This window comes from Balaenoptera acutorostrata, chromosome 7, assembly GCF_949987535.1.
Source record: "Balaenoptera acutorostrata chromosome 7, mBalAcu1.1, whole genome shotgun sequence".
In the NCBI taxonomy this organism is placed as follows: Eukaryota; Metazoa; Chordata; class Mammalia; order Artiodactyla; family Balaenopteridae; genus Balaenoptera; species Balaenoptera acutorostrata.
The window spans coordinates 98,500,698-98,514,871 of NC_080070.1; the positions used below are offsets into that span (position 1 = coordinate 98,500,698).

The 14,174-nt window shown below is 39.1% G+C and overlaps 1 protein-coding gene and 1 non-coding gene across 2 annotated transcripts in view; one reads left to right on the top strand and one right to left on the bottom strand.

Annotated features, from left to right (window-relative positions):
• Positions 1–11,861, bottom strand: part of ORC5 (origin recognition complex subunit 5) — an 85,846-nt gene extending 73,985 nt beyond the window's left edge. The window contains exons 1-3 of the mRNA XM_007177310.3: positions 11,687–11,861; positions 7,491–7,583; positions 4,286–4,486 (exon numbers count right to left, since the gene is read on the bottom strand). Coding sequence (XP_007177372.1) covers positions 4,286–4,486; positions 7,491–7,583; positions 11,687–11,758 — 366 coding nt within the window. The 5' untranslated portion in view covers positions 11,759–11,861. The remainder of the gene's footprint in view (positions 1–4,285; positions 4,487–7,490; positions 7,584–11,686) is intronic.
• On the top strand, positions 182–287 carry LOC114237077 (U6 spliceosomal RNA). Its single transcript, XR_003622864.1, has one exon. It is a non-coding gene; the product is annotated as a U6 spliceosomal RNA (small nuclear RNA).
• Positions 11,862–14,174: the final 2,313 nt, after the last annotated feature.

Consider the following 14,174-nt stretch of genomic DNA (forward strand, 5'->3'; position numbering starts at 1 on the left):
CTAATACAGAACACAGATTAATTCAAATAAACTGGCCCATTTGTATGCCCATTTTAATGCAAAACACAAAGCTGAAGCAGTAAGTTAATAGTTCATTCTTCTGACTGGATACAATTAACACACTGTAATTAATGGTTTTATGGTATTTTAATAAATGATCCTTCTTCAAAAGCAATTATCAGTGCCTGCTTCAGCAGCACATATACTAAAATTGAACGATACAGAGAAGATTAGCACGGCCCCTGTGCAAGGATGACACGCAAATTCGTGAAGCGTTCCATATTTTTGCTGATTCACTTTGTCATACAGCAGAAACTAATACACCATTGTAAAGCAATTATACCCCAATAAAGATGTTTAAAAAAAAGCAATTATCAAATAACTAATATTTGAAGAAGTTAAAATTTTAATTCAGATTCAAACATTTTTAAAATAATTTACCTGAAGGTATTCTAATAGACTCTTGATTTGTAAGCTTGTTTACTGACTAGAAAACATTCTCAGACATCTTTCTGCATTATTTCCCAAGTGCTGAAACTTACCAATTCATATATTAGATAGGTGAACATTCTACGATTTACTCTAAATAATGTTCTATGCTAAACACCTGCAAACTTTTCCACCCTAATATTTAGTCATCTAACAAATAACTTATTGAATGCCTACTTTGATACACTGGGCCTGAAAAGTGAGTTGGGTCCTACTTATTCCTCATGGCTCTTTGCAGAATATTGATTCTCCCTCTTCCCTAAAGACACAACTTTGAAACTCTACTTGTTGGAGTCATCCAACACTCTGGGGTCATTCCTCCTTGGTCTTTAAATATTATAGTTTCTGACTATCACATCTCTAATATAACTCCTGTATATTTTGGATATCTCAAAATCCACATAAATGACCTTCTGATATGGTAGACTCATTTCCTTAAACCCCTCTCTCCACCAGTGATCTTGTTGCCTACCCTACCCAGTGAAAGATCAACTTATTTCCTACATCACTGGTTTTTGAAGTGTAGTCTGTGGCCCCCTGTGAGGTGAGGGCAGGGGGGCGTGCTGTTTCTGATACTCTTTCAGGAAGTTGGTGAGGTCAAAACTATTTTCATAATAATACCAAAAATTTACATGCCTTTTTCATCATGGTGACATTTGCACTAATGGTGCAAAAGCAATGGTGGGTTAAACTAGAGTCGCCTTAGCATAAATCAAGGTAACAGTGCCAAACTATACTAGCAGTTATTAATTCTTCACTATGTACCTGCTCTTAAGAAAAAAAAAAAATTAGACTTTTGCTTCTAAGATGGAGTAGATGTACTTTCCTCTTCCTCCTAAGTAAAACTAAGAATCTTGAGTATTACATATAAAACAAATGGGGCTCTGAAAGGTGGAAAGAAGAAGGCAGACCAGCTAGGGACCTCAGGACCAGAAGAATGACAACTCACTTCAGAGGGTGCATTGTCTAAGTTGTCTTTTTGCCTCACATATCCCATTTGTGAAGCTGAAGAAGCCGGCAACACAGGAAGGCCAAGCAGCACGGACCAAAAGAGCCCCAACAAAAACCTTACTTCCTCTAGCCAAAGGACCAGGAGAGGGGCAGCTCAGAGAGACTTCCAGGACTATGCACTCTCCAAGTTTTCTTTGTATAGGACATCAGTACATCACTGATTTCTTGTCTCCTCATTTCTTCATCCCCTAAACACTGGAGCACTAGAATACTCGGTCACTGGCCTCACCTCTTTTGTAACTCACTCACTCTCTCGGTGACCTAATCCTGTCTCACAGCTTTAAGTACTACTACTATATGCTCAGAAGTCCAAAATGGTATCTCCATGTTGAACCTCTCCTGACCTCAGGCTCAAGCATCCAACTGCCAACTGAACATCTCTACTTGGACTTAACATGCCCCAAACCAAATTCCTCATCACTCCTTCTCCCCCAGCAAGACCCCACCTGCGGCAGTTTTCTCCACTCGGATAATGACAACCTTATCCCTTCAAGTGCACAAAAACTTTTTTTTTTGAGTCATGCTTGACTTCTTTTTCTCCTCCTCCACACTCACTCTATCAGAAAATTCTGTCAACCCTACCTTCAAAATATATCCAGTCCATATCTTACCACATCCATTGCTACTACCCCAGTCTAAGCCAACATGTTGTTTGCCTAGATTAATACAAATGCTTCATAACTAGTTGTATTAGTTTCCTAGGGCTACCATAACAAAGCACCACAAACAGGGTGGCTTAACCAACAGAAATTTATTATCTCACAGTTCTGGAAGCTAAAAGTCCAAGATCAAGTTATTGGCAGGGCCATGCTTCCCATGAAGGTTCTAGAGAAGGATCTGTATCAGGTCCCTCTCCTAGCTCCTGGTAATCCCCTGCCTTGTGGCAGCATAACTCCAATCTTCATGTGGCATTTTCTCTATGTGCGTGTCTGTCTCTAAATTTCTTCTTTTTATTAGGACATCAGTCATATTGGATGAGGGGCCCAATCTACTCTAGTATGACCTCAACTTAACTAATTAGAACTGCAACAACCCCATTTACAAATAAGGTCATATTCTGAGGTAGTAGGGGTTAGAATTTCAACATACGAATTTTTGGAGGAAACAAATCAACCCATAACACTAGCCTGCACTAGTGTACTCTTGTACTCTTCGTTTGATTCTCAAATGAAGAATCAAATGTACCTGTACTCTTCATTTGATTCTCAACATTACCCCTCTCCCCCTTACTTAAACTATATTCCAGCCAAACTGGCCTCCTTCATATTCTTTGAATACACAGGCATGCTCCAGTCTCCTCTGTACGCTCACGTAAATCTCTTTGCTTGGAATACTCTTTTTTCAGATATTTTCATGACCTGCCCCTCGCTTCCTTCAGGTTTCAGCTCAGTTATCATCATCTCAGTAAGATCTTCTCTGCCTTCCCCACTTAGAAAAATAACTAGCCTCCCCTGCCCAGTGGATTCTCCCTTATGCAAGAATGCATAAGATGTGGTCCCTTTGGTGAGTATAAACTTAGCCATTATGAGAAGGTACTATATTAAAATTTAATTTCAATTCCAGAGAGAATCATTTTTTAAAATAAGGTTACGGTGTTATAAATTCTCACTAATGTAAAACACATTATATATTTTCAGTTGTCTGCTAGTTATTTTCACATTGATGTAACAACTAAAACTTAAACTTAGCCAACCTAAAATCAAACAATTCATCTTTCCCAGACCTACCCCATACATAATTGACAAGTTTGACCTTTGCTGTCTCTTCCATTTATTCTTTTCTGCATCTTCTGCCCCAACTCTAGTCCAGGCCCAAATTTCCTCTAATGGAAACAGTTACAAGAGCCTCAAAACCATCTAGCCTACGTCTTTCAATCTCCTCAAATTCACCTATTCAACATGCCTTCATAGCAATCTTCCTAAAGCATGTTTGTTGCTCTAGTCTTCACTATGTCCTTGCCTCTCACTGCCTAGGAAATGAAATAAAGCTCGTTAGTATGGTTTTCAAGACACTCCCTGATCTACCCCCACCCACCTTTCTACTCTTCTTTTTCTTCCTTCATACTTTAAACCCACTAAGACCAGACTATTTGGCATTCCCTGGCCTCCATTCCCATCTGCATGCCTTTGCCTAATTCCCTCCATAGGAAATTCCTCTTCTTCAGTTTCTTCCTAATGATACCCGAATCATTCTTTTAGATCTATCTCAAATGTTATCACCTTATGAAGCTGTACCAGATGTGCCTGAATCAGTGCTTTGCATATCATGGTTATTACTAATCACATTCTACATGTAGTCATATTTGAGTACGTCACGTCATAGCTCTTCCACTAAACTGAAGCTCCCTTTAGATTAGAACTACATCCACAGACTCATAGGTAAGAGAACAAACTAGTGGTCACCAAAGGGGAGAGGGAAGGAAGGAGGGGCAACATAAGGGTAGGGAATTAAGAGGTACAAACTACTACATATAAAATAAATAAGCTACAAGGATACATTGTACAGCACAGGGAATATAGCCAATATTTTATAATAGCTATAAATGGAATATAACCTTTAAAAATTGTGAATCACTATGTTGTACACCTGAAATTTATCTAATGTTGTACATCAACTATACATACCTCAATTAAAAAACCATACCTCAGTTAAAAAAAGAAATATATCTAAAACATTTTTATATTGCATAAGCACCTTGTACAATGCACTGTACATAATAAGTCTCAAAAGAAAAATATGGAAATTGATCTAATAAATCAGTTTTCAAATAAGAGATGATACTTACAATATATACAGTCTGATCCTTGAGACTTTCAGCTTTGGTTATTTGTTTAAATAAGCGAACGAAGTCATTAAATGTTTCACAGGTTATTTGAGTAGAACATTCACCCTCTGAAGAACTAAGATGATTCAGCTTGTTTAAAATTTGTTCCAAAAGCAGCCTCAAGGTAAAGCATTCAACACAATTCACAAAGACATGTGGAAGCTGAAAACAAAAACCAAAAAAGTGTAAATAGAAAACACATATACACAACAATGGCTCTGCTGGATATCCACCATTTGCCCTCCTAAATATATACCCCACCGTTCTCCAAACTGTTCTGGAGTTTGGAGAATGCCCCAGGAGGCTGACCACTACAGACTGCATCGCCCAGATTCTTATTTTCTGGCTCTGGCTGGATTCAGCCAATGGGAAGAACCAGGAGACAGAAGCAAAGTGGTAAGAGAAAGAAGTTGAATATTCATTCCCTTGACTCCCACCCCCATCCCACAGCTTGACAGTGGCTGCATCTTCTACCAAAGGCTACAGGTCGAGCTGGGCGGCCCCTCATCAAAGGCTACACCTCTTGCTGGGGCCTGATTACAGCTCCTTCCTGTGCCATTCAGGTCTGAGGGAGGTAAAGGCTCTCAGCACATCACCATCCCTTATTGGTTCCCTTAACATTTCTTCAACCTTTGTAAAATATTATAGTCCCTCCATTAAACTCACTTTAATTATTTGAGTTTTCATTTGTTTCCTACAGGGATTGAAAGCAAACCTGTATTTCCCGCTAAAGAATTCTTACAAAGAAACCCAAAAACATGGGAATGTTAAAATTCTTAGTGGGAATTTCTTACTTATAATTTTAAGATAATATTTTTAATCATGGACACACCTAAACCAAAAAAACATTTTTAAGAGTTAAAAACCAGAGTAATCCCCCTATGAGGACTTAGAACTAGCTCTTCATTTAGAGAACTATCAAAATGGAGCTAATTCCAGAAGTAACAAGGAAAAAAAAGATTTATAAATATAGTCTGTTCTCAAAATGAAATCACAAAAGCAGTACTGATCACTCAGAGGAGGACAGCTTGTGGCATCTGGCACAAATAATGGAACCTATAACTATTTTTAGCGACATTCTATAAATCTCACCCAATAAAGAGGTTTTTTTTTCTCAGAGTAGCAGTGTAACTAAGGCTACATTATATTTACTTAGGCACAATTTCACCAGCATTTTCTGACTTCCTTTACCCCCACTCCTTTATAAACGAGAGTCCACAATAGGTCTGTTAAGACTGTCTTGTTTACTGCTACCTGTGTGCTATCCATGACCTTTAATGGCAGCATATTCTAAATGTCTCTTTGTGTACCTATACCAAAAGTGGTGATAATTATCATTACAGTGTTTAAGTAGCAGCAAAAATCAAGATACATTAAAAAATGAAATACAGACCTTAAATATGGAACTTCCATATTCAGTTTTCATGCTTTTATCCAATATAGATATTTTTGGACACTTCATGCAGGGAGTTCCAAATGCAAATGCCTGAGCCAGGACCTTGTACACTCAGGTTCTGAAGCCTGGTATGAACCTCAGGCATCTGTATTTTAAAATGCACAGGCAATCTTCAGGATCAAAGGCTAAAATCCCTAAGTTGATATATGCCAAGAACTGTGCTGGGAATAATCTCAAGAAACTCACAGTTTCAAGCCAGGGAAACACAAACATTTATCACAGCTGAAAGGGATAAATATTATGACAGAATTAAGCCCAGAGCGCTGAGGCTGCACAACAGAGGGGCATCTAACACAGCCCAGAGAGTCAAAAAAGGCTACCCAAAGTGTAAACACAAGAAAACCTAGCAAAATAAATAAGCATTTGCCAAATAATAGGGTAGAAGAGTTGGAGTGAACGAGTACAAGAAAGCCATTCCAAGAAGTATGTGCCAAGGGTTGAAAGTAAGAGACAGCAAGAACTGTAAATAGTTCAGTATGCCACACAAAACACGCATACTCTGAGCTAGAGTTAGGACCAGGGGTAGCAAGCTACAGCCTTTGGGTTAGCAATCTGTTTTGATATATACAGCCATACCCATTTAGATAGATACTGTCCATGGCTGCTTCCACACTGAGGAGGAGTTGAGTGGTTGTAATATAAAGTACCTGGCCCGCAAGCCTGAAATATTTACTATCTGGCCCATAAGAAAAAGTTTGCCCATCCCTGGCTTAGGATATGAAAGAGGGTGTGGCAATAATCACGAACAAGAGCAGCTAAACTTTATCGAGTGCTTACTATATACTAAGTATTGTGGTAAGCACTTTTCATGTATTAACTCACTGAATTCTCACAACAATTCCAAATGTTGTCACTATTAGCCCTACTTTTCAGATGCGAAAGCACTAAGGGGTGAACCCTGAAGAAGAACATGAGTCTGCCAGACTCTATCTCAAATTCTCAGGCATTATGTTGAGAAAGATAAACTGAACTCAGCTTACGAAGGGTCTTATATATCAGGCAAGACACCCGAACATTTTCCTAAAGATCTTATTTAAGATTTTCATGGACTAGCTGCAGGGTGGAGAACAGACTGCACTTAGGAAACCGTTGTGGAAATAAATGAAAGAAATAATGGTAAATGAAACTGAGGTAGCAGCAATGGCTACGATTCAAGCTACATGGAGTCAAGACATTAATGATACAGAATCAGCAGGATGTGTTTACTGTTCAATTTACTGAGAGAGTGAGGATAAAGAAAGTAAAGAGCAAGTTTAGACAACTGTGTGAATGGTGAAATTCACTGTTAGAGGCAATACGGGAAGAAGGGCAGGGTAAAGGTGACATATTTAGTTTTGTACTTGTGGAGATTCAGACTTATCACTATCAATATTACAAATATGTACAATAAGGGAGAAGAAACAGATTTTAGTATTTTTAAAGAATTTATTATTATGTGTGTTTTCCCCCAAATATTATCATCCAATGAAAGTTAGAGAGAGGAATCTGGCTCAACTTAAAAAGTACATTCTAACATCAAGGCTCAAGTTATTTAACAATGCCTTCTGAAGCTTACAGTCTTTGAAGGTCTTCAACCAAAAGTTGGTCAGAAATGTTTTATGTAGAAGATATTCCTTCAGAGAAAGGTAAACTAAACATCTCCCAGATCCCTTCTATTTCTAGGAGTCTATGAATAAAAATCAATTAACAATGAGTTTGGGATATTCTTACCTCTAGAGTTTTCAACAAAGTTTGTGTTACATAGGTCTTTCCACTGGCAGTATGTCCATAAATAAAAATGGATGGAAAGCTGAAATGATGTCTCTAGCAGAGAAAAGACAAATATCAGTCTGCACATACAAAACAGAAAATAAACATTCATCAACTTGTGACAAACTTTTCCATGATAAAGTAAATTATTCACTCCAAATGATTTCTACAGTGAGCATTTAGTGGATTCATCATTACACCTTAAACCTACTTGAATTCAACTCTACTCTTTCTCAAAATTTCTGGAAAATCACATTTGGCCTATTTATTATATATGATATATTACTATACATATATATATTCAACCCTTTTATTATTATACAGGTTTATATATATAAATGTTTGTATTTTCAAATTTATGAGAGATTTAACAGAATTTTCAAGAATAATTTTGACCATACTTCAATTTTTTCTTAACCTTTTTTTATAGAATCTAAGCCCACAGGCTGCAACTTCAGTCTACATTCTAAGGTTTGAAACTAAGCATATGTAATCACAGGGCTAGAAAGAATTTCAAGAGTCCTCTGTTCTAAGGAAAACTTACAGGATACTTCTGAATTATGCATACTACATTTACCTTGGCCTAAATGTGTACATTTCATCATTGTTTTCAATGATCAAATCTACACAGCATATATTTCAAAATACATATTCCCAAGATTCTCCTGAAGTACATTGAGTCAGCAGCCTAGAGAAAAGTAAAAATTGTCAAACACCCCTATATTGGTCTGGTCAATACTACAAATATGTTTCATTCATTCAATGAACATTTATTACACAGCTACTAAATGCTGAAAACCATGATGCACTAAAGAGTACAAAAATCAGTTAGAGATAAAACCTGCTTTGGAGGAATTCACATACACTTAAAAAATAATTATAAGAAAATTGGATGATGCAATTTTCATGAAAAAGTAGAGTCTCTATGATCATCATCTACCACTACAATAGTACAGTTGACGCTTGAACAACACACGTTTTGAACTGCTTGGGTTCATCTATACATGGATTTTTTTCAATAAACATATTCGAAACAATTCTGGAGATTTGCAACAATTTGAAAAAACTCACAGATGAACCACGTAGCCTAAACACATAGGAAAAATTAAGTATGCCATGAAGCATAAAATATATGTAGATAATAGTATATCCTTACAAAGGCATAAGGTGAATGATATTTAATATAAAATTAATAATGTGTTAGTTTTCTGTTTTATAACTTTGCTTCCAAAGGATTACATTACCATACATACCATATGGTATGTCTGTGCCTCCCAGCCTCTCCCCTCTTTCTCTTTCTCTCCCTCTCCGTTCCTCCCTTCTTCCTACCCCTCCTTCCTTCCTATAATTGGAGAAACTGTGTATTAGCCTATCATCACAGGTAAGTGGTTTTTCAAAAAATGTAACCATGTGTTTACAATACTGTATTATGAATATGACTGGAATACTGTACGCCATGAAACTTTATAAGGGTTCATTCATTAGTATATAGGTAGGCTACCATGAAGGAATTCTATCCATAGCAGAAGGCTACCATAAAGCAATCATATCGCTGCTTCTTTGTTATCAATGTATGAATCATTATACCTGTAAATAGATATGAATTTCTTTTTCACATTATCTTTTCATTTTTAATGTCTAGTTAGTAATATGTATAACATGCCCAGTGTTTTGTATTATTAAGACAATATTGATATATTGACAGATGATTCATCTTATAAACAATGTAAACTTACAGTATTGATAAATACAGTATAGTACTATAAATTATTTCTCTTCCTTATGATTTTCTTAATAACATTTCCTTTCCTCTAGCTTACTTTATTGTAAGAGTACAGAATATAATACATATAACATACAAAATATGTGTAAATTGACTGTTTCTCGGTAAGGCTATTAGCAGTTAAGTTTGGGGTGAGTCAAAAGTTACACACTGATTTTCAACTCCACAGGGGGTCAGCACCCCCAATTCCCACATTGTTCAAAGGCCAACTGTAGTCACAAACATTTATTACATTCTAGCCACCAAGTTACAAATTTCCTTTTTGCAAGACAAATCAGGAACTCAGATTTATACAGGAAAATACTTTCTAAGGGCAAATGCCTATGGCAAGAGCAGCCCAACAGATTAAAAATGGATGTTTCATACAGGGATTCTTAAGTTTATACATAACACTCTTTTAAATTAACTAGCTCAAAAATTCTGTAACAAGAATTAAACGCATGCTTGCTGAGCATCTCTGCTAATACAATACTATATTTCACCTTGAAAGAGAAGCACAAGATATTCTTCAGGACTCTTTTCCAAGCTACACTAAAACTCGCCTTTCCTGGAATCCTGCCACACTTATCTGCATCCATTATTTGGTGCTTAATAATATTCCACCTTACATCATCTTTTCTACTGTTAACTAGAATTGTATTGAACTCTTGCACTGTTATTTAAACTTTCACCTTCATAAACCTAACATAAACTGTAATAAGCCAGGATCTGGCACAGTGCCTGGAACAGAGAAGGTGCTTACTAAATATTTATTTGCTGAATACATAAATGAATCTGCTAAGAAATATGAACCAGTTTTTTATAGATCTTTGCATCTCCTACATGAACAGCACCTTACAGAAAAGTGCTATTAAAATTGTTAAATATGATTTCTTTCTGTGATCTACAGCAAATCGAGACCACTCATCTCTATTTGCCAACATTCATTTTCAGGAGGACCACTTGTTTGTAGTGATCTGGGTTTGTCTACTCCAGGAAAGGAATGCATAAGGTATAACTAAGAAAATGTTTCAGTGATAATATAGATAACTACAATTAAAAAGCATTATAACTGGGCTTCCCTGGTGGTGCAGTGGTTTAGAATCCGCCTACCAATGCAGGGGACACGGGTTCAAGCCCTGGTCCAGGAAGATCCCACATGCTGCGGAGCAACTAAGCGGCCCGTGTGCCACAACTACTGAGTCTGCGCTCTAGAGCCTTCGTGCCACAACTACTGAAGCCCGCGCACCTAGAGCCCCTGCTCTGCAACAAGAGAAGCCACCGCAATGAGAAGCCCCGCACCGCAACGAAGAGTAGCGCCACCTCGCCGCAACTAGAGAAAGCCCGCGCACAGCAACGAAGACCCAACGCAGCCAAAAATAAATAAATAAAGTTAAAAAAAAAAAGACCCAATGCCTTTTTTTAAAAAAAAAAAATCTGACGTTAAAAAAAAAAGCGTTATAACTAGAATACTGAGGGTGCAGTCCCTGGTCTTAGTTCCCTAACTACTGTGCCCCTTTAGAAGGAGGGTGGTACTTTTCCACTAATACTTTACAGGCCACCCCAGACTGCCACCCGGGTAGTTGGATGAAAGCAGTACTTATGAAAGCAAACCAGAGGTGTGAGGGGAGAACGTGAGTGTGACCCTAAACCCTCATTTACTCTCCTTACAGATGAGATCCAAGTGCGATCAATTCCAAGTCTAATTAATGAGTCTGAAGCAAAAGGCTCACTAAAGGCCACCAGAATATAATCAAAAACAGATTAAGTATGGAATTGATGAATGCTACCTCCTATGGAAAGGACTCCGTAGCAGTGTTCATCCAGAGGAAACATTTAACCTCTTCTCTTAGGCAACACCTGAACTGCTAGTCAAGAAGCCTAGACTAGACCTCTTCTGTGCTTTATCAACGCTGGAAAAGCCGCTGAAGTTTTAAACCTGAAGCACCGCGTTGGCCCTCACTGGTCTTGACAACTACCCATCCACACAGGACTTACACTTACTACCTCACTGAAACGTGGGGACTCACTTTTGAATAAGTAACACTGGGCAAACACACCTGTTGTATAAAATCCTGTTCAGCTGGGGTAAGAAGCAACTTCGAGTAGCTACTCTGGACTAACACCCCCTCAAAACCGTGGCGTGTGTAAAAGATGACGTCCTGGGCCAACGAGCCCTAGTGCAGGCCGGTCCTTCCCGTGCAGTTTAAGAGACCGCTCACAAGTTACTTTGGGTGAGGAGTGGGAGAAACCTATAACACCCCCTACCTCAACGCAAAAGACGGTCTACGGCCCCTCAATCCGAACGAAAATTTAAAAATTGGAACATGTCGCAAGACCACGGAATTGTTTGCCTTCGGGATTTGGAAGAGAAAAGATAGCTGGACCACAATACCTCTCCAAACAGGGACTGCAAGGTGGACACTTGGGACTCGCGACAAAGCACCATGTTTTCCAGGTGAGGCATCCTGGCGGGTACCAGAGGACAGAGAAGGCCGCGACCAGCTCCGCGCCCACAACCGCAACCTCACCCACGCTCGGATCTCCACGCTCCCGCCGGAAACCGGACTCTCGGGCTTGTGGGAGGAGCCGGCGTGGCCGTGCGTCAGCGTGACGTCAGCGCGCAAGAGGAGCGTCGGACCCGCCCTAGTCTTCCACAGCCTGAAGCGGTAGGGCTCTAGGCGCCGTAGAGGGGTTAGCGGAGCCTGCTTTGTGCGGTAGGGCGTCTCGGGCTGCGGCCTTTGCCGCCCAAAGGGCGAGAGGGGGGTGCAGGGATTGGCGAACAGAGAAAGCACTTGAAGGAGCTAAGGGGGCCCTGTGGGCTCCACTAAGTCGAGAACCTGTGGCTTCGGTTTTCCCGCCTAAAGGCCCCAAATTTAGAAACCGTAAGTGCTGGGGAGCTTTGTCGTGTAGCCCCACCCAGGAGGGGGAGGCGGTCGTGGAGCCGAGGCCCGCCTCCTTACAGGGACCTGAGGAAAGCGGGCTCAGATAACCAATATTCTGAAAAGCTGCGGGGTTTTTTCCTGAGGAGGGTGTGGAAAATTGGCGTCCGGTGCAAAAAAAAGACAGATGGAGTCAACAAACAACTTGGAATTACTAGTCTTACTGCAAGCCTGAAAACAGATCTGGAAATACGTCTCCCTCCTAATGGGAAGAAGTTCTAGTGTGAGTTGCTGAGGGCAACAAGAGTGAAAAATAATGCTACCTTTAGCATAAGGCTTTGCGTTTATTTGTTCGCGGAACACCTGCTAGAAACCAGACGCTAGAAGATTCTGGCAATAGATATAGGAGTAGACAGAAATGTATGGTGAAAAGAGGGTTTGGGATCCTGAAGCTGCTGGGTTGGGGCCATTGACTCAACAGAGAGACCTTGGAAGAATCGTTGAACCATTCATTTTGAACTTTAACTTCTTTGTCTATACAAGAGAGATAATAGCTGGGTTATTGCTAGGGATAAAAGATCATATACTTAGTGCCTGATGTACATAGATTTAAGTCATGGATATCAGAATCAGAATCTTGTATTTGTGATAGCCAAAAGGATCTCTTGGTAATCGTGGTCTCCTATAACTTATCCGCTAGTCAAAATCATATATTGAAAGCAATTCGAGTGCAATTGCCTAAGTACTTTAAGAAAGAATTAAAAAGGGTACAATGGCACCATTCATCAAATCTTTTAGTGTTTCTTCCTAAGGGAAGCTAGCCGTTGACCACCCTCTCAAGACGGGGTTATACATTCCCATAACACTGTATCTCTATAGCATTCAACAAAATTATAAGTAAATTATCTAAATGTTAGTCTCTGTCTCTAGCTGCTTTGTGAGGGCAGGAAACCTTGTCTTCTTCACAGCTCCATTTTCAGTGTATACTATACTGGCTGGTACATACCTAATAAGCAGTCAGTACGTAACTGTTGACCTGGGAGGAAGTGCCTTACTGCCTGGACAGGTGTAGGGAAGTTTCTCAGAGGAGGGAACTGGGATGCTGAGACTTAAGAATAAGGGTTCACCTGTGAGACCAACAAAGCAATTCTAAGCAAAAGAACAAAAAGACAAGCTAAAGACAGAGAACGGACAAGTAGGCAATGATATGCCAGGGACTAGCAAGTAATTTTTAAGAATAAACCTAGAGTGGCAGGAGGTCACGCTGGGGCAAGTGTATGTTATGCTAAGAGGATTGGACCTCATATAGGCCACAGGGAGCCAATGAAGAATTTTAGGCAAAAAAGCAAATGACAAGAGTTGACTTTTAAGAAGCTCCTTTTGGCTACGGCATGGAAAATAGAATCAATTTGTCTTGTTAAAAAAACTGTTGCAGAGTTCTAAACAATAAATGATAATGTCCTAAACTAAAGCAATGGGAAACAAGGTGACAGGGAATGGCAATTAAGGTTTATTAAACGTAATGTGGCAGGCACTGTGATAGATATATTATCCCATTTAAACTTTGCAGTATAATAGATTTGCAAATGGAAAAACTAGCTGAAATTTATCTTACAAGTAGTGTATACTCGAACCTAGGTCTGCTTCACTCCAAAGTCCTTAATCTTTCTACTACATCATACTGGGAAGAAGCTGAATCTGAGAGAGATTTAGAAGTACATTTAATAGAAATCAGTGGCTGCTTAAATGAGATGGAGGGGGAAGTCTTTGAGAGTAACGTTTAGGTTTCTGATTTAGCTGATTTTCGGCTTTGCCACTAATAAAATCAAAAATAAAGTAGGAGCAGGCTTATAGATTTGGTGATATCTATACGGGATTTAGTTTTATCTTTAGGACCAAAGTGAGTTTCTCACATTAAATTTGAAGTGTCTACAGGATAACCAGATAGAGAGGTCCAGTAGAAATAGAATCTGAAGCTCCCAAAGAGAGTGGCCTAGAGAA